The 20,730-nt window shown below is 38.7% G+C and overlaps 1 protein-coding gene across 1 annotated transcript; it reads left to right on the forward strand.

Annotated features, from left to right (window-relative positions):
• Positions 1–1,079: 1,079 nt before the first annotated feature.
• On the forward strand, positions 1,080–19,705 carry LOC144086961 (receptor activity-modifying protein 1-like). Its single transcript, XM_077617172.1, has 3 exons — positions 1,080–1,535; positions 12,469–12,604; positions 18,416–19,705. Exons 1-3 carry the CDS (start codon positions 1,493–1,495, stop codon positions 18,669–18,671), a joined length of 435 nt encoding a protein of 144 aa, XP_077473298.1. The 5' UTR covers positions 1,080–1,492; the 3' UTR covers positions 18,672–19,705.
• Positions 19,706–20,730: the final 1,025 nt, after the last annotated feature.

Consider the following 20,730-nt stretch of genomic DNA (forward strand, 5'->3'; position numbering starts at 1 on the left):
AGGGGATTTGTGCTAAAGAGCAAGGTGACTGTCCACTGAACAACACGTGTGATTTTTATTGGTTGGAAAGTTCCAGCCTGCTTTGGGAACGAATACCGAAAGATTAACTTATTTACTGCCTTTGATGGCAATCGATGATGGTGATCATCACGGCTTGAATGGAAACCGGACGCTTGTCAGCATTTCTTTTCATTTAATTCTTTGTTTTCCCAACAGATTTTAAAGATATCAGAATCTCCCCCTTGAATGTTATTATTTCTGTTCTATGTTATAATGGGTTGATGTGTCAAAATAGGGGGGAAATGTTTGAAAGTCTGTTTTTTGTGTAATGTGTGAATTGTAATTTTTGGGGGCTGATGTTTGACTATATACAAAATAAACTTTTATTTGAACATCACTGTATGGTTGATGTTTTAATGATTTTTTTAAAGATTGTTAATTTTCCAGTGACTGAATTGATGTAAATTACACCTGAATGCTCATTAACACCACCGTTGATTAAAATGCCAACACTGTAGCTCTATATTTGGCCACAAGAGAGCAGTAACAAACAATGTTATTTCAATACGATATACGCACTTGTCATTAACCAACTTTAAAATACTATAATTGGTAATGAAAAGACACCTTAGTTATCCACTTTTTGTATTTAGTCTTTATAAAAAAAGAAATAACATGTTCATAATTTAAATTGTACATTTAGTTGAATACACAAACTAAATAATAGTTATTTCAGAGACAGTTCACATTAGTTTAACCCCCGGTTGACAAACTATGTGATGTGGTAGTTAGAAAAAGAGGGGAATATATATAATTGGTAACAATAGAGATAGAAATGAAGTTTTGGGAAGTCACTCACATATAGAGGAATTGATCCCAAAGAAAATGTAATAAAAAGACTTAATAGCATTTAGAATTCATTTTTTTATTATATAAAAAGATTTCCCAATTCAAAAGTCTTCATTCCCAATTACCAGAGCAGCCAATGGAAATCTCCCCCAAAGAATTCACCGCCTCTCCCCCCCACCTAACACCCCTAAACGGGGCTCATCCCGCCTCCCGGTGCGGTGATTGCTATGTTTGGGTCTACCCCCGTGTCTTCTCCGCCCATCCAGTGTGGCATCCTCACGGAAGGACGATCACACTGAAGCCTGGACGAGCACCGTCGCCGTCGGAGCCGCGACTCAACTTTATCCCGGCCAAAGCGACCCCTCCCCATGGCGCACCGAACGTTCCCCAACTGCGCGCACCGATCGGTGTTTCTTGGAGGTGGAAGGTAGCCAATTACCCCCATCCCCTAGCCGGTCACGCCCCCCACCCCGGACCTCTGTCCTCCCCCGTCGCATGCGACCGATTGTTGGCTCTTTAGCGAAGCTCTCACCTACTTCGGTGGCCGCACACCATGCGCGTTGATCGGCTTCCCGCAGGACTCAGCGAGCCCCTCTGAGAGCCTCCCGAGACCCCGCATAACTTTGTGCCGGGGGGCGCCGGGATGGCACCCCAGCACAAACGGACGCTTCTGTGGATCATCCTGGGTAAGTAGACCATAAAACAAATGCTTCTGTCCTGCTGTATCGTGACCACACTGTGGAACAACTTTAATTCCATTCATTAAAATCATCATGACATATGAAGGAACTTTATTCCATTTAAATTCATTTAGTGCTCTTTTATATTATATTTAGCACGTCTGTCTCACAGTTCTGGGGTCTTGGGTTCGATACCAGGTCGGTCCTCACTATGTGGAGTTTGCATGTTCTCTTCGGGCTTGTGTGGCTTTTCTCCGGGTACTCCGGTTTCCTCCCACATCCCAGAAACATGCAAGGTAAGCTGGTTGAAAACTCTAAAGTGCCTTGAGTGTGAAAGGTTGTCCGTATCCTCGTGCCCTGCGATTGGTTGGCCACCGATTCAGGGTGTCCCCCGCCCGGTGTAGTTAGCTGGGAGAGGCTCCAGCACCCCCCGCGACCCTGATGTTTTAGTGTTGCGGGCTGTCAGTGTGTTTCAATATATTGAAATGGGAAATAACAATCACTAGATGTTAAGATAAATGCACAAAACTTGTTTCAGGCGCTCTTGTACAGTAGAAATATATAATTTGATAAATGCTGTAGTTTTCTATACATGCATAGTACTCATACATGTATTTATACTGACTTTGATAGATTAACTCCCATCAAACGTATTTGCTATCAACACCAAACAGAGTAGACATTGGAAAAAGTCATTTTATTGAATGCTTCCATGCCATTGACAGCAATAGACGTCCAATCCATTACAGAATAAGTGTCATCAGTGATCATGCTATGAATAAATTTAGCTGGAGAAGCGCTATCAAGCACAAAAGACGCCTGCTTGGTTTATTTGGTGCTCGCTTCTGTTGTTCTGTAACAAGAATTGCAATTACCAAAAAGGTGCTGCGACTCATTTTTCGCCTTTGCTGCAATTCACAATGCCCCATTTTGTCTTCATTAGCTAACTGTACACTGCAATTGTCTATTTTATTACACTGAAGAACCTTTTTCCAACTGCATGTTATGTGGAATATATCATTTTAGAATCAGGTGAGGGGCAATAATCTCATTTTGAAGTTTCACTGAAATGACTGACGCAGGTTTAAAGCTGGTCATGAGACATAATGTGGTCGGGTAGCGCATAGCACGGATGGTTACTCTCTTTGATCTTGTGTGGGATAACATTTTCGAGAAAGTCACAAAAAATCGAGGGATAAATAAGACACAAGTAAAGAAATTGTGTGCGTTTGCCAATAAGTTGCTAACGTCTTATATGGTCAAAAAATGGTTGCTGCTTTATTAACCTTTGTGAGAGTAGTTGTCGTTTTTCAGATTTTCCTCAACAGGAAGAAAAAAATGACATCAGAGGACTGCATTTATGTGCAAAAGAATATATCGGAAGGCAGCCCAGATGGTACCGGTATTCTTTCACTGACATCGAAAGAGGAGCATCTAGGGCAAAAGTGTGGGTGTATTTTTGCTTTTGCATAACTTCGGAAGGAAAAATGAAGTCAAGATAATGGGCCTATGTGCCGAGGATGTAAAGATAAAAGTGGCCATTTCAAACAGCTCGAGCATCACATTGCGGATGTGAATTATTGTGTTGATGGAAATGTTACTCTTTCTCGTTGAATTTTCTTTAGTTTTTTTTTTAATGCAAAAAATACCTATTGGTTATAGTATGCCGCATTGTGCACTGCATAATGCAAACAATATTTTTCACTTCTGAGGTCATCCAATAAGGCACTCACCTTGTTAAAGTCTTGTTATCTATTATCTGTCTCATGCATTGTGCTTCAACGGCAAAGTGCAGGGATGCTGCATTGAAAAGTGTCCTTCAATCAGTGAGTGTTGGCTTAAGTGGGTGAAAATTGAGATGTCAAATATGAAAAAAAAAATCTAAATCCTCCCTGTCACTTCTTTCCACTCATTAATTTAGACTAAGATTTGTTTAAATGGGATTCAACTGAATGTTATGATGTTTTTTTAAATTTCATTTGATGTTTGTTCAGCTCTTTGTAAGTAGTTATGAGAATTATTACTGATATTTCTCATTGTGGTTTATTACATTATAAATCTTAAGGAAAATAGAAATTTAATTCAAATAAAAAAAAACACAAACTAATAAACTCACTCTATAAATGTTCTAAATTGACATTATTTCCCTGCTCTGAAACCGTGTATTTTTGTATTCTAGAGCAGCTAATTCATGAATTTTTAAAGTTCAATGTGGCAGGTCTTTTGGTATAAACATCCCATAATACAATGTGAAAACCTGTGGTTTACACATCACCGTGGCTTATATGTCAGAAAATAGTTTCCTTGTTAAATTTGATGGGCATTCAGATAGTCAGATGTGGTTTATAGTCCAAAAATTACTCATTGGATTTGACAAGCGAAATGAAAACAAACTATAATGAACAATCTCAAACTATCACAACCTTTATTCGAATAAATGTTGGATTTAACAATACTCACAAACCGTGTAACCACTTTTCTTCACTTATTCAACAAAGGTCAACGGAGGTCATTACCAAACTCTCTGGAAATAAACATAATCTTCACAAGTTGCAGCAAATTCCCTTGTATCAGTAATCACCTGGCGTCCTCCGCCATGCATCACTTTCCCCCCACTGGCAAGCTTTTCACCCCCCACCCCCCCCCCCACCCTCCAGGCTACAAATCTATCCAAATGTAACCTGCTCTTAAAATGCTCTTAAAATTGATGCTTCTCATCATCACCTTCCAGAACCCTTGATCTGCTCCAAAATATAAGATGCAGCTGAATTATCACTTCACTTAATCTGCGGGCCAAAAAATCCGTCACCCGTGAAAAATCCCTTCGTGATGCTCGATCGTCGACACGAAGCAGTATAGCCTCGGAGCGCTTTTCACACGCACGCGCGCCTCTCATTTTCTCGCTATGAATCTGTTTTATGATTTCTTGTGTGGGAACGCTGACAATTTGTGCATAGTACTGTATGTATACAGTACGTGTGTCTATGCACGGCGGGGTGCACTGTTTTTCATCGTCGGGCTTGAGCAGCTAATGAGCAAGTGTTGAGGCGCCGCTGTTTACTGGAGCGTGCGAGTGTGCATGTGCGGATTTCTCTTTGTTTGCTGTTGAGCGGTTGGGGTTTCTTCATATTTTTACAGTCCAAAGTGTGAAAGTCGTACCGGGAATATTTCAAGCCGTGTGTGGGGAAATATATTTTTTCATGCTCTTATTGTCATGAAAGACCATTTTAGCAACTTTTGACAAGTCAGTTAATTTGTTTTCATACTAAAAAAGCTAAAGTCTTGAAAGTAAATAGAATTTTCTCAAAGTGATGACTTGTTTTTTTTATGCAGTTTGATGTTTTCTGTAAAAACTTTGACTTGAATTTATGGAAAATTCCTCTTGTTATTTCACAAATCTAAGTATACATGTTATATTATATACATAGTATATGTATATTTATTGTTGATAAAGATTTAGGCAAGTTAAACTTCTGTATTTTTCTTATGTTAGCTATTGTGGACCAATTGAATGAAGTACAACTTCATTTATTTAAAATTGTTTTTATTTGTATAAACTGAACTTTTTCTTCTAGATCCTTACTCACTATTCTAAAAAGCTGTTATTGTACAACACAAGAATGTTGCTAGGAGTAGAAGCTTTGTTCAATTGGAACCCCAAATTGTCATTGAATTTAATGAGGGCTGCTCTTTATTCCAGATGTTTCCATTGTTTACACTTTTTCATCCAATCGCTTTCACTGACCGCTTCTGTCTGTAAGGCAATAACCACCAAGGGACTGTCATTAACACTGTCACAGTGGGAGTGGGAGCCATTTAGCCACATGCCAACACCGGTCCACACTTTGCACGCCAAAGGGTGGTTGAAAGCAAATCTGTGGAGTGTTTGTTGATTAAACCTTTTGTTGCGGTCTGTGCCTTAATTGGCTGGGCACAGTGGACCCAAATTCATCCATCACAGACCCGACCACAATAGCTGAAAACCCAGAATATAGTAAATACCAAATAGTATATATATATATATATATATATATATATATATATATATATATATATATATATATATATATATATATATATATATATATATATATATATATATATATATATATATATATATATACATACATACATATATATATACATACATATATACATATATGTGTATATATATACATACATATATATACATATATTTATATATATATATATATACATACATACTATATATATAAACATTTATACATATATATATATATATATATCATATTATTAGGCTCTGCTGGATGTTTCATGTTTCATTGTCATGCATGCCAAGATACAATATCTTGGGGAAAGAATGTCAAAGATTTCATCGGCATGTCCTGGGAATTGGTGCAGATTAAAATTGTAATCTGAACACGAGGGAGGTTTCGCACTCTATCACTATACAGGTGTTGTAGAGAGAGACAGAAAAGCTTAGTAGAAGAATAAATAAGCAAAAGAAATGATGCCAGGAAGCAAGATTGACTTTTTGTAGAATTGTATTTTCGATGTGTGGATAAATTCTACATCTGTCTTGTATTCAGCAGGCATATCAATATGTGAATTCATATCATAAGAGAGAAGCAGGATTCATTTGGCCCGGCCTATGTTCCCTTCCTTTACTCCTACTGTTTCCTTAGCCAGATTTCAATTCAATTACACTTCCCAGTATTGAAAGAATGCCAATGTTATTAGTGGGCCTAATGACAATATCATAATGCCATACTACAGCAACAATGCTGGCAGCCTCGCTCTCCCACACTATGTTTTAAGGTATGTTGTTATTCCCACGCACACTTTCCAGTCAACAGATCGCATATTGGAATCTTGGACTTTTTATGGTTTGTCTGGGTTGTCCGACTTTTCTTATTGTGCTTCAGCTTCCTACCATCTTCTACAAGCAAGAGTCTTGTGTTGAAATCTCTAAATTGCCAATAGGTGTGAAAATGAGTGTCAAAATGTCACGACACAGAGAAATAAAATGGAGGTAATGGATGATCATGGTCCCAGTTGACTGATTCAGGGTAAAATTTGGGCCTGCTTAGGTGAACATAAACTGTTGTTCTGCCCTTTTAGTCTGGCTAGTGTTCACTGAATCGGTCTGAGATCCGACTTGCCCTTTGCTACAACCGCAACAGCTCAACTGGCTCAGTCACATTTTCTAATGAGATTACAAACTCAACAACATTGTGGCCTCACTGTGTGAAAACATTTGCGGATTAAATCTTAATAGTCCCCACTCACACATAAAACAAATAAGAAATACATCTGTGATTCAAGGCGTTTGAGTCGTAGTATGACATCACACTGACGCACTGGAATAATTAGAATTTAAATTGAGCAGCTTGTTGTTTTGCATCATAGTTTCTGGGCCTACATATATTTCCAACAGTGTTGTTTGTTGCTAATCTATTGACGTTCTGCCTTGCTGCTTTTTTTAATTTACCCCTTCCAGTTGCACACATTAGTTTGTAGATGGCAAGCTATTTATAGGAACCAAACCGTCGCCCGACTTCCTTGTCATGTAGCTTTTATCGAAATCAGCTTCAGCAGGCCTAATTTGCTGCGAAACGGAAAATGAGACACAAACAATTACTTTTTGAAGAGTCAAATTATAGTTGCCTCTTTAGTCAACAAGACGTCAGGCATCTATAAGACCTAAATGAATTATATGTGCGCATGCAGACACCCGATAAGAAAGAAAAAATAGAGAGTACTTGCATAGCGCATTTATCTACAGTCCACATGTGTCAAAGTGGCGGCCCGGGGCCAAATCGGGCCCGCCGCATCATTTTGTGTGGCCCGGGAAAGTAAATCATGAGTGCCGACTTTCTGTTTTTGGATCAAATTAAAATGAAGAGTATAGATGTATATTACATTTCCTGATTTTCCCCCTTTTAAATCAATAATTGTAATTTTTAATCCATTTTTTCTGTGTTTTTAGTTCAAAAATCATTTTGTAAAATCTAAAAAAATATATATAAAAAAGCTAAAATAAACATAGTTTTAGATCTATCAAAAAACTGAATATTCAGGGCTTTTAATCCAGTTGTTTTAATCCATTTATAAAAAATAATCTAAATATTATATCTAAAATGGTCCGGCCCACATGACATCGAGTTGACGTTAACGCGGCCCGCAAACTAACCCGAGTCTGACACCCTTGATCTACACCTTGTTTACCATTTACCTTTACATTCACACCCATTCACCCACACATTTATACACCAATGTTGCTGCTGCCTCATCTCAAATCTCAACTCTGGTAGCGAGATTTTGAACACAACACAGAGGCTGAGCTATAACTAAGAATTGTGTCACTGGATTCATGGATTTGTTTGGAATATGATAATACACAGTGGGATTTTTTTTGCAGTCACGAGAGTCTTGTCTGGGTTCCTTAAATTAGAAGACCAAGGACACAAGGGATGCTTTACTCCTCATTGGAAATCCGAACCTCCGAGATTTCTCTAGAGGCTAAAACTATCGATTGACACTGTCACTCCTTTTCCTAGTGGGGCATTTATAAAGCATACTCGTGCGTGTGCGCATCCTGGTGATTGTCCAAAAATAAATCGGTCGACAGCTATTTGACACCACTCAAGCTATTTTGACTTCTATATATGTCAAATGCTCTGTTATTTGTTCAAGGTAGTGCTGATGCCAAGGGGTGCTCGTGTTTACAGACAGATGAGACAAAACTAAAGAGTGACACTAACCTTGGCTAGGTTGAGGTGCAAAAAATAATGGGTTTGCACAAGGGATCCCCCCCATGGGTGTAAAACGGTTGAAATATTCATCAAAGTGAATATTCTGACAGCCAAAATGCAAAACAGCACATTTTCCTATTTGATGGACGTCGGCTCTTCATGGAAATGTTTCACATTGTTGTTCTATCCACGGAACTTCCTCTTTGTTCTTAAATAAAGTCTTCTGTTGTTTATCTGCGGTGGTAAATATTAGGACAGAGAAGTTTGTTCGTAGAAAAACATCCTATTTTGCACACGTTCAGTATATTTAAGCAAAGACACAATGTGTCTTCTAGTTGCTTGGAAAGCCATTATAAATGTTTAATTTTTACGAGTGCAAATCGTTACATTATATATGCTTGAATATCTGTCAAATTGATTACTCTACCAATTATTCCATTTATAAATCAAGCCACCAAATTTAAGCAATTTCAGTTAGTTCAACACTGAAATACTTTCAATTTCCAATTATTTCGATCAGTAATTTATCAATCAATCATATCTTTTTTTAATAAATAAATTATTTCATAAATAAGTTGATGACACGGTGGCTTCACAGTTCAAATCCGGGTTTTGTTCTAGCTATTGAGTTTGCATCTTTTCCCTGCACCTATGTGGGTTATCTGCAGGTATACTCAGTTTTACAACCCCATTCCAAAAATATCTAATTTGGTTCATGAAATAAGAGAAAAAATCTCATCTCTCATTCATCCTGCAGCTTTTTGGCATACTTCTATAGTACAGTGTCGTCTGCTGCTGCTTCTATTGATGTGCCCTTTCATCCATGCTAATTGCGTGCTATTACCTTCGAAGGCTGATAGCCCTGCTGTTGTTAATGACCGCCTGGTGATAGATGGGACCAACTTGACATGCACGCACAGTTTCAGGTTTGTCTCTAGCCAAGGTCCATCTGTACGTCATTGATGTGTGCATTTATTTGGTCTACCAAATGCCCAAACCAAAACCTTTTACAACCTTCTCTAGTAGTAGAGCACCACTTCATTCAACTCCAATGTGGTATTTATAGCAAATGCTATAATACTTGAATTATATAACCCTTTAAAAAAAACAAAAAAGGCAAAACCGACCACACAACATTATTTCACACGTATTGGTGCTTTTTTTTAAGGCAAGTGTTTTTCATTGGATGTCCCAAGCTGTTTTTTTGTCAAATATTCTTAACCCAGATAACATTGAATTATTCATGCATGCATCATCACATTTGCAGTGTGTTTCGGTGTCCGTGGTGCCAGAGCCACACTGTTTTTTTTTCCTGCTCTCAGCATAAAAAAGTCCGAACTAGGTCATAGATGGCTTTCATGGCCTCAGTTGGTCATGACCAGTAATTGCCATTGTAAAAATAGAGTACAAAATGCCAGTGTTCATTCACAAATCTGAGAATATTATAGCACTTTTTTAAAACTCGTAGATATAGTGACAGGATGTGGATTTGTTGTTCATATTAAATGTATTATTTAAGGTCTTAATAATATGAAAGAGAAATGCATTTCTTTATGTTTGTAAAAAATATTCTATATTGTATAGCCTTGTATATTTTTGGTGATTGGTTATAAAATGGACCCTGTAATTAATCAATACATGGTCTGTTTAACTCATTTTTAGCCATTTATAATGAGGATGATACCATCATAATGTAAAAATAAGATGAACTAATACTTATAGTTTTGTTTGTGGAAATAACATGGAAGTGAACCCTTGGATTTAATGAGTATAAAACCTCCCCCAAACATTTGTAGTACTTATAGATCAGATATACACAACAATGAACAAATCACGCAAATAAACCCAATGTATGTAGAATAAAAATAATTGTATGGTATCGTTACAGGTCAGGAAAGGAAAAAAATGCATCTGCATTGTCAGTTTACATCTTTTGATGTCCATGGAAATAAAAACCTTTCTGCATCTCCCCTTGTTTATTCCAGCAACACATTCATTAGAATGAAATAGACCTGCAAAGTAAATATTGCATTTTGCGATAGCGACTAATGTGCAGAAGCACGGAAGCCAAACACACAGCTACAATGTCTTTTTGTACTTACCTATCCAACTCGGCGATAACAACGTGCAGCTCTTGCATAACAAACAATTGCAAACATCTGTGTGCAAGGCCAGATACTAATGGTAATTAGCTGCTTAACTGCGGCCCGTAAATAGGACCACGAATGTCAGCTTTGATGGTTAAGGATCTTTCCTACAGCAAATAGTGATAGATTTTTTGTCGTTGTTGTTTTTCGGATGACAAAAATGATGAAGAATCATTCATGCATCAGTCCTGTCTTTTATCACCCAACACAACAATTTTCTTTCTTCTTCAACTTCAGCCCAAGCTAGCTGGTGAACTGGCTTAAACAGCGAGCTCAAAGCTATATTGAAATTTTCTGGCTTATTTTTGGCTGCTACTTTACCCACTAAACATTGCCAAGCTGCATCAAAGCATGCTTGAGGGGTTTAATAGTCACAAGGAGCAGACTTCAGAGGGGGAGAGCAGCTTGTGAAGCTCCACGCCAGTTATAAGTTATGAAGTCATTATATTATGAAAGAGTACTGTTTATGACTAACATTTTGTAGCCTACGTTTGCTGTCATTGGGCGGAAGAATATTACTTTGTGTGATGTAGGGCTTCATTCACTAACATTGCAGTTTCAATTTCTAATCGTACAATCCAATTACATCGATCCGTGTTCAGTAGGTTAGAATTCCAGGCCAGCTAAATTGGTTTTAAGTGGGGTTTCAGTAACGCCACTGCCCCCAACGTGGGAGATATGAGCCACGATAAATGGTGCTCCTATCAAGTACTAATGTGGTTTTGGTAGTGTGGAAAATGTTCTAAAAATGTCACTCACCGTGTCTCAAAGCCACTAAGGTGAAAAGCTGATTTTTTTTTTTTAATCAGGAGAGCAACCAAAAATTGTGATACACAATCTTAAAATTAATTTGCATACCTTTTGTTCCTTCCACAACAGGTTGCTTCAAACGTAGAGGACATGGCGTTTTGAAATATTGTTGCGTTTTTTAAATGAATGTGCCAATATGTGGCATAACAGAATAAAATACATATAATAATGAGGTGAATTTGTATCTATAGAATGCCAGAGCTGAATTAAGTGTGTATGCGTACATGTTGTTTGGGCTTGGTGATGCAGTCCATTTCCAAGGTCTAAGCGTCTAAACAGGCTAAAAGTTCATTTCTACATCTCTTTGATGAAAATCTCTCCTTGATCCCTGTTTCCAGTTAACAATGTCAACAGTTCACAGATGTTGTTATGAAATCTCCTGCCTGGGTCTCCCACTGTCTTATTAGCTGTCAGATGAAGTGTGTGTGTGTGCAAACGTGTGTGTGTGTGTGTCAGCATGTGATTGACAGCTGCAAATTTCCAACTGAAATAGAAGGACGGCACATTTCTTACTCATGTCGGTCCTCTAATCTATCAGATGTATGCACAGCTTTTCTGAAAAGCCAAACGGCGCCTACCTCGTTTGGCTCGTTTCACTGCAGACGACCTGGTGACCTGGGTTTGGTTGCTTTTGGCACTTTGTGTAATTACAGTGGACCTCTATATATACCTACAAACTTCTCTATATACAAAGTATTCAGGTTATGAAAAGCAATAATACATATGTATCAGAATATTTATATCCTGCAAAAAAAAGAATAGGAAGGATAGTGTATTTTCTTCATGAAACACAGATTTTTGCGGTCAACACATTTAGATTGTCGTCAATGAGCAGCCGTCAAAACTGTTTCAAAGTCAAAATAGTGGGCGTTGTGCTGCTATCTTGAATAATAACGATAGAGGCAGTCAGACATCATTTCAGTGAAAAAGATTTCCTTGAATCATGAATCATCACATGAATAATCTGAACGAGTCACTACATAACAGCTGTTGGTGTATTTTTATAGTATCTTGGCCTATGAGTGGAAAATAGGTTTGATTATTATTTATGTAGTATATTTTTATGCAGCATTGTATTCTTGCCAGTGTTCATGTAAAGTCTAATTATTTGATTTAGTCTTGTTTTTGACATACTGATGATTGCCTTGTGGCATGGTGACAGTTTTGAGGTTCTGGCTTTGATTCATACAGTAGATACTTGCAACATGGTAATCAATTTTCTTCTTTCTTTTCTATTTTCCCCAACAGTGACTCATTGCACATCAGGTCTGAGCTGTGGTCCCCATTACGAGTACGCCATCGAGGAGTTCTGTTTAGAGAAATTCCGACTGGACATGCAAGAGTTGGACCAGCGACACTGGTGCAGCTGGGAGGACACTGTTGAGTGAGTTCTCTAAAAAATAACGCAACATGACCACAATCAAAAGCTTTCCATATTTGCACAAATCCATTCACGAAAGATGCATGATACGCAAAAGTTGTTTTTCCCCATAAAGTGTATATAGTCCCTTTGAGTGTGTCAGTTGGTCCACTTGTACTATAAATAACAAAATTCTTCCTCTACGGGTCACGAGATTTGTCCAGCTGTGCTCTGAGAGACTGTGCTTAAAGGTCAGCGTCAAGTGAAAATCTGTCCTTAAATAATTGATATCCCTACTTCCGCCTCGTATGACCATGGCGTGATCCCGTGCACGTTAGGCTTACAGTCTTTTGCTATTTGACTCACACGAGGTCAGCTACAGTGCAAACACGGTTGGAAATGTCAAGCATGCACTCGAGTCAGGTCAGTTTATGTGCTGCCACAAAAAAAGGAATGTAAAACATCTAATGTAGGCTTTCAAATTGTACTATAATTTACCTGTCAGTCTATTTGTCTTGGACGTCATGGTTCACTATCACCATGGGAACCGTTTAGTCCCATTGGAAAGAAATATTGCCTTTTTCCCCACAACCAATAATAATTCTCATATATACAACTGTGACGTATCGGCTAATGCCGATACCCACACTATTTGGAAAAAACAATACAAAATATATATATTTTTTAGCCTGATTACTATCAATGATGTTGGAAATTGTAAGCAACGGGCACACTGTCAGTGATTTTTATTTTTTTCAATACACGCTCACCAGTCATCTAATTCACAGGCGTCTGGGCACCAAATATTTATTATTTGTTTGCAGTCGTGATGCTGCTGCCAAGAGGGCGGGACTGAGCGTACAACAGACAGTGTTTATTTCTCAAGTGAAAGGGCAATCATAGTTTAAACCCAGATTAATTATCAGTATATGTGTCGCCTGTTTTAAATGTCATGTTTTCCATGCCTCCCGCATTCTACTCTGAGTTTCCTGTGTGTCAACTTGTTAGTAAGTTTAAAACTAAAGTATCACGTGCGTCATTGCGGTTGACCAGTCAAGACAGCCATTGTGTGATTTGTAACAGTATATCAGGGCAATGGCCAATCATTACCTCGTTTTCGGCATTCAGCTTCCTCCGAAAAACAGAGCATGACGTCAAAACTTAGTCTAATACTGCGTCGAAGAGCAATCAAATGGGGCAATGGGGAAAAATAAGGTCCGGCTTATCGGTGTGGTGGATCGAAACTCAGGAAATGTGACGTAGACACGTATAAGACGAAAGGAGGCCTCTCGCTTATCAGGCTTCTCTTCTTCCTGTGCTCAGTTTCTCACTTTTAAATATTTAATCATTCAGCGATTAAAAAAAATACTTATTTCACTCACAGGAATTTATTGCCATTATCACCTCAGTGTCAGTCTAATGAAACATTTAACCAACGGAAACTTTACAATCATGATCCAGAAGACTGAAAAGGAAATCAGCCTTTTTGATTCATTAGTTTTGGGCAAGAATTCCTTGTATAAGTTAGAATCTGTGTCTCTATATGTTTTCTGGGGCATTCTGAACGATGGTATACATTATTCAACTCACCGTCCATTCCAGAGTGCACCTGCCATCCATTACACTACAAAGGTGTCCCATGACCTCTTTTGTTAAAAGAGAATTGAAAAAAAGTCTACTGACATTGTGACGAAAAAAGCCAAGAGTCTTTGTCATACTCCTCCTCCCAGGAGAACCAGTCCTCCTTGCACATTCTCATTATGGAATTCTTGTAAAAGCTTCCTTTAGTCTACCATGACCGCTCCAATTATTACACTAGTGGCTACTGGAAAAGTTAGAGAAAATGTATCTGACCAACCCGTGAAATTCAGTGGACATGTCCACCATAAAAAGTTTTACGAGCAGTAATTCAACAGTAAGTTGGCTTCCTGGCTCAGACTTCAGGGAATTAATCTAAAAATTCTGCCGTGTTGAAGTGTTGAAGATCTGCGCAAAATTGGATGGCAGAGCTTTTGTTTATTTAATAGTTCCACCAAAAATACTGTACTAACAAGCTTTGCTGCAGCAGGGAGGCACCACAGAAGAAAAATTCAGTGCAATATCAAGGCATCTCAGTTCTTGACTAGTCAACATCCGACAAGGAACACGATACGTGACAGCTTCAGAATGCGGGAGGTCGCCTAACGACACCACTGGGAAATCTTTTACGCACGTCTAAATCAATGAGTCATTTTCACAAAGGGGCGCCGAGCACAGTGCCATAAATGTGACGCAAAAGCAAAGATGTAATGCACTCCGCTAAGAAACGCAGCAAAAAAAAGCATTCTTCTTATGAAGAGGTGTAAGGAAATTCAGAAGTAGGACTCAATAAGAATGTAAGACTTCTTGTTCAATTGGGACACTGTTAAAAAGAAAAGTTTGGAATGACATGTCAAATGTATGGTATAAATGGTACACGGTCGATTGGTCGCCGGTCTTTTGGTCGCCGGTCTTTTGGTCGCCCTGAAGGTAAGTGATAATTACCATTTAAATCGTTGCTCAAATTCCCTAAATACAAACTGCGAATTACTTTTTAGTCATACTTGATGCCCTAGTAATTATCAGGCTAAAGAAAAGCTCCAAATTTCCCGGACTTTTATTGTTTTTTGTTGTAGAACTTGTTAAGACCCTGACTGACGTAGCTTCTTAAAGGGACAACGCATGTACATACAAACTCTTATACACTCACACGTTGGCTCAGTGAAACTGCTCATGGCCATTGTTGGCTTTTATTGATGCGTAGATTGTGTTGTTTTACCTTGTTTTGTCGCCGGTCTTTTGGTCATCGGTCTTTTGGTCGCCGGTCTTTTGGTCGCCCGTTGTCACGGTCGGGGCGACCAAAAGACCGCGACCAAAAGACCGGCGACCAAAAGACTGGCGACCAAAAGACCGGTGAGCAATCGACAGCACACGGTTATAAATATATTGGCAATTCTGGTTGCCAGAATTGGAGCTCATACAAATACATTTGCCTTGCCTACATTAAACTAACATTGGAAACTGAAGTTGAAATATATAAAATCATTGTTTGATCCTAATTAACACTAGCTTTGACTCGTTTTCTCTGCAGTCGGCCCAAAAGGAAAGTTCTTCCATAGCCCGAGTCTGTTTGTATTTAATGAGCAGAGCAATTATCCAGTTGGAATTTATCATCCTAACTGAATTAATGGCAGAGTATTGCAAACCAACCAAAGTGGAAAAAGTTTTCCAATTTGATCATAAGCGAGTGCGCGACCTCCATTACGTGTCTATTACATACGGTTACAAAGGAAAATGTGATATTCAGAGTGCCTGTTATAATGTTGAGTGCACTGTATTAACCATGATGAATATAATGTGACTTATCTTGTGCAGTAATCCTAAAAGATAAGGCTATTCCAGAAAGCCACGTGCAAGTAGAAGAAGACATTCCATGAAATTATCTTGAGGCGAATATTTCCACTTCACGATTAATCCTAATTACAGCTGTATTTGTTACTCCGATTTTCTTACTGCAGGCTCCCAGTGTAAAAATAGCTCAATTTTCAACGTTGGAAGGTGTTCTGTTCAGTCAGCCATGCACGCCTGTCAGCTGTGTAATAATTTTAAAAAGTACTTTTGGGGGATCCAAGCTCCATTTGTAGAAATGCGAGGCCGAGGGAAAGATTGTGCACTCAATTGTGTGGAAAGCTAAGGCAGCGTGGTTTCAATGCCGCGACGCGCTCCAATTAAGCATCTCATTAGACACCCTATTGGAAAAGTATGGCTGGCGGGTTTTAGGGCTCTAATGACTCGATGGCATCCAGGAAGTGGTGAGAGTTTGTTTAAAGGCTGTCAAAGTTGCTCGATTAGTAATTCATTGGTCACCACTGACGGTCAGAGACGTCTAAACCATTTTAACTGGGAGGTGGTCTAACTAAAATAAAAAAATCTCCTTAAAATTAGTCACAGAATTTTCCTGATTGTTAAAACACACCAAAAAAATTTTTTTTTCAAAAAAAGTTAGAATGATGAGCAGTCACCAATAACCAGGAAAGACCCGTATCTGAGTATCATGTTCGTAGGGTGCTGGAGCCTTTTGGGATTAAGCTATTGTATTGGATCTCATTAGATTCTGCCGGTATATCGAAGGTCATTTAATGAGTGACTGTAAACATAAAGTGGCAAAGAGGCAGGAAATTATGCATAAAATGCAGCGATGCAATCCTTTTCTCCTCATTTGTCTTCATTTGATGTCACGAGATTTGATGTTTTCCATTGTTTCCTATTTGACCGTGAAGGGCATTTTAATTTCGAGTCCCATAATCTTTCTGCTCATGTCCCGCTATCGTAATTCAATTGTTCAATCCAACACCTGAGGGGTCCTCGTTTTTCTCTTGTTGTGGAAGAAATCAGCCGTTGCCTGTCTGCATCAGTTGCCAACCTCATTTGGCTGTGTGAAATTAAAAACAATATGGCAACGTTCCAGGTGATTATTTCACAATTTCATGCCCTGTGCATGAACCTAGATTCATGTCTCTCCACTTGCACTTTGCTGTATCTATACACAAATTTGTGGAATGGGTGTCATTTATTTTGCTATTATTAGTACACTGCTGACAAGGAGCAATTGGCAAACCATGACTAATTTTGTGGTATTAAAGCTTACTGCAGTTATTTGCATATGATTATCATAATCAACAACACCGCTGAAGGATGCATTTATTGAATGAATTATGCCTGCTTTTTGGAGTGTTTTTAGGAGTAACTCAATGACAAAAGTACAATTGTTTTAATGTCCGTTATGTCTTAAATTTGGTGCTCATTCAAACATGTTAAAGTAGCTCAGGAAGTGCTTCTTTAGACTGACATCCTGCACCAGTGCCGTCTGGCGTCTATCCAAGTAGCTGAACGTCACGTTAGCCCGCCGCAACAACAACAACAACACATGTCGGCGAGTCTCTTTGCTCCTATTTCCCTCCGCGGCAGACACATTTTGATTATGCACGTCAGGTCGTCCAGAAAATCAACCAGCCCTTCCGAATTCCCCCGCTGTTCCTCTGTATTGTCACCAATTACCATGCCCACAATAGCAATTTGCAGGATGTCTGAAAATATCCTGGTGTCCCCGCCGACCCTTACCGAAGAGGAAAATACGCAACGTTTAATACAGGGGGGTCGTAATTTGGGTCAATCTGGTTTACTTTCTACTTTGAGAAACTTCAGGTTTTTATATCAGATAAAAACAATCTAGGCAAAGCCATGCACACCAGAAGGAGCAGCGCAATGACTATTGAATTGAAGAAAAAAAATGAGGCAAAATTGATTAGGAAAATGGAATTCTTGTATTGAGTCTAAAGACAAGTACGCTTACGGTATTTTATTCTCTGAATATACCAAAGTCTCCTAATGGGAATTTTCTAGTAACAAGAAATATGACTGGATCACTTTGGAGCAGTGACAGATTAGAAACCATTTAAATCAAATGCAAGATAAACAATAAAAAAAAATGTTCAATAAATACAAGATGAAGGATCCAAACAGTAAAAAAAATGTTCAATAAATACAAGATGAAGGATCCAAACAGTAAAAAAAATGAAAGGAAATTGCTTGGATGCAATTCAACAAAAACAGCTCTCTTTAGATCTTTTATCAGTATAAAATGTAGTTTAGGGGATTCATTAAAAATGAAAGACTGACCTGAATGTGACAATATTGGCTTGTGTGGGGAGCAAAACATCACGACAATGTCGACTGCACAAAACGAAACACCATCAACCTTTATGAGATTTGACAGTCCCCAAACCTGCTGCAAAGACATGTCTTCTCATCTTTCAGATTGTATGGCGAGCTGACCAACTGCACGTACCAGGTGGCGCTCAAGATGGACTGCTTCTGGCCCAACTTGCTAGTGGACGACTTCTTCATCCGTGTGCACAAGACCTACTTCCACAATTGCTCGCTGTCGGGGCGCTTGCTCAGGGACCCCCCTAACCGCATTCTGGGCCCCTTCATCGTCATGCCCATCCTGGTGACGCTGCTCATGACCGCATTGGTGGTGTGGAGAAGCAAGCGAAGCGAGGGCATGGTCTAGCGGAGTCAAAAAGATGCTGGGATTTGAGTGCTTTTTTAGGGGCAAAATGGACCCTGAGGAACCGGATGACAACAAGCCTAGCAGATATTTATATGACTGAAAGCACTTGTACAGCAGAGAATCACGAAGGAATGGTGCAGTATAGGAATTTTTACTTTCTAGATTGGTGTTCCCCAACTTCCTCTTGTTATTGTACATTAGAAAATACCTCGCAGCAAATGCAATATTTAAAATTGGTTTAAATCTAGGTCTGTTTTGCCGTTACCAAGATGATGGACTTGAACAAAGACATGGATGACGGCGCACGTGGTATGAGTTTAGGCATTGGAAGGTTGCTTTTCATGATGAAGTCATGATGAAAAGTCTAATTAAAAGTGAGTCGTATCAAAATTTACCCCAAAAAATTCTCCCCCAACACACACAGAACTATCCTTCAACTCATTGGCTGCTTTAGACATCAAGAGACGTGTATTCATCTGCTGCCAGACTTCATGATAAACTCATTTAAATTCACAGCAGAAGGATGAAAACAACCCGTGATTGGACGTCTGTCACTGTCATTGTCACTGAAAGAGTTACGATCATTCTGAACTTGATTGAAAAGTGGTCGTCTACTCAGGTCCGAATGTTCAAAGAACTCAAACCACATTTCAAAGCACAATAACAGTTTTAACAGCTCAAGTAAACCAAGGCACATTTCTTCGAAGTGCTGCCAATGGTGAACGCTTTTGTTTTACAGAACTGAGCTTTGTATTGATTGATGATCTCCTGGCACACTGTGGTTTCCTCATTGATATTTTTGAACGCTTTCTTTCCACTTAAGGTTCGTTGAGCTGTAACCTGCCTATCAGCAGAAACAAACAGAACACGCCCACTCCTCCCTAACATGCTCACTTTGTACTTTGTGCCAAAACCTTTTTTTGGGAATAGAAGGCGGATTTGACAATAGAAAGAATAACTGTTTATTTTATTGGAAGGATGAAAATTGACCTTGCGATCAGAAGAAAACTTGAATAAAGTGTCTTATTAATGTGTGTAACGAGTGGAAATTCAAATTTTCTCAAGCTGAACAGGTTGATAGGTTCCTTTTTCCCATTTTTGATGTCATCATTTGACCATGTACGACGCGGGAATCACCAAAATAGCTGCTTACTGACTGACTATGATTTTTAAGCATTTATGGAAGAAAAGAAAAGTGTACCCTTACAAAAGTGCCAAAGATTGACTGGTACGTAAGTTCACTTTTTGTCATATTTTGACTTTGCCAAAATAGCTGCTTACTGACTGACTATGATTTTTAAGCATTTATGGAAGAAAAGAAAAGTACCCTTACAAAAGTGCCAAAGATTGACTGGTACGTAAGTTCACTTTTTGTCATATTTTGACTTTGCCAAAATAGCTGCTTCCTGACTGACTATGATTTTTAAGCATTTATGGAAGAAAAGAAAAGTGTACCCTTACAAAAGTGCCAAAGATTGACTGGTACGTAAGTTCACTTTTTGTCATATTTTGACTTTGCCAGAGTCCTGATGCCTGTTTGGAATGTTTCTCGGTGCTCCCGTAGCTCAAACGTCATTTTTGAGCATTTTTATTTTTATTTCATGCAAAAAAGTAGGTAACGGAGTTCACAAAAGTGGCAAAAAATTGGTTTGTTCAACACATTTTGGTGGTGATCAATGCATATACATCTATTTTTTCCAAAAGACAATCATTTTTCAAGCATGCCGATGTCCCTAAAATACAGATGGCATCTAACGCTATTTGTACTAAGACTAATTACCACATGCTTGAAAGTAAACTAATATTTGCATCCATTTATGTGTTCCCTCTTGACATTGGCCCGGTTGTAATTAATTGCGCAAAAGGCAGCAGAAAATAATTAGCAGAGCTGCAAAGTGGATTTTCAAAGCTTTTGCCGTTGCGTCACCACATGATTGTTGAACTTGTAAGAAAAGGGTTAGCGTAAAAGCATTCCGGATGGCACTTGATACAAGCGTGGGCAACTGCGTTCGCTTTGTTTGGCAGGCCAGAGAAAGCCAAATGTCACAACCCCCTGATT

The sequence above is a fragment of the Stigmatopora argus genome, chromosome 13 (genome assembly GCF_051989625.1).
Source record: "Stigmatopora argus isolate UIUO_Sarg chromosome 13, RoL_Sarg_1.0, whole genome shotgun sequence".
In the NCBI taxonomy this organism is placed as follows: domain Eukaryota; kingdom Metazoa; phylum Chordata; class Actinopteri; order Syngnathiformes; family Syngnathidae; genus Stigmatopora; species Stigmatopora argus.

What these genes read in the sequence shown, in the direction of transcription:
- LOC144086961 (XM_077617172.1), top strand. Translation starts at nt 1,493, where the DNA reads ATGGCACCCCAGCACAAACGGACGCTTCTGTGGATCATCCTGG. An exon ending in GCTTCTGTGGATCATCCTGG is followed by an intron (nt 1,536 to 12,468) that starts GTAAGTAGACCA and finishes TTTCCCCAACAG; the next exon opens with TGACTCATTGCACATCAGGT. An exon ending in AGCTGGGAGGACACTGTTGA is followed by an intron (nt 12,605 to 18,415) that starts GTGAGTTCTCTA and finishes CTCATCTTTCAG; the next exon opens with ATTGTATGGCGAGCTGACCA.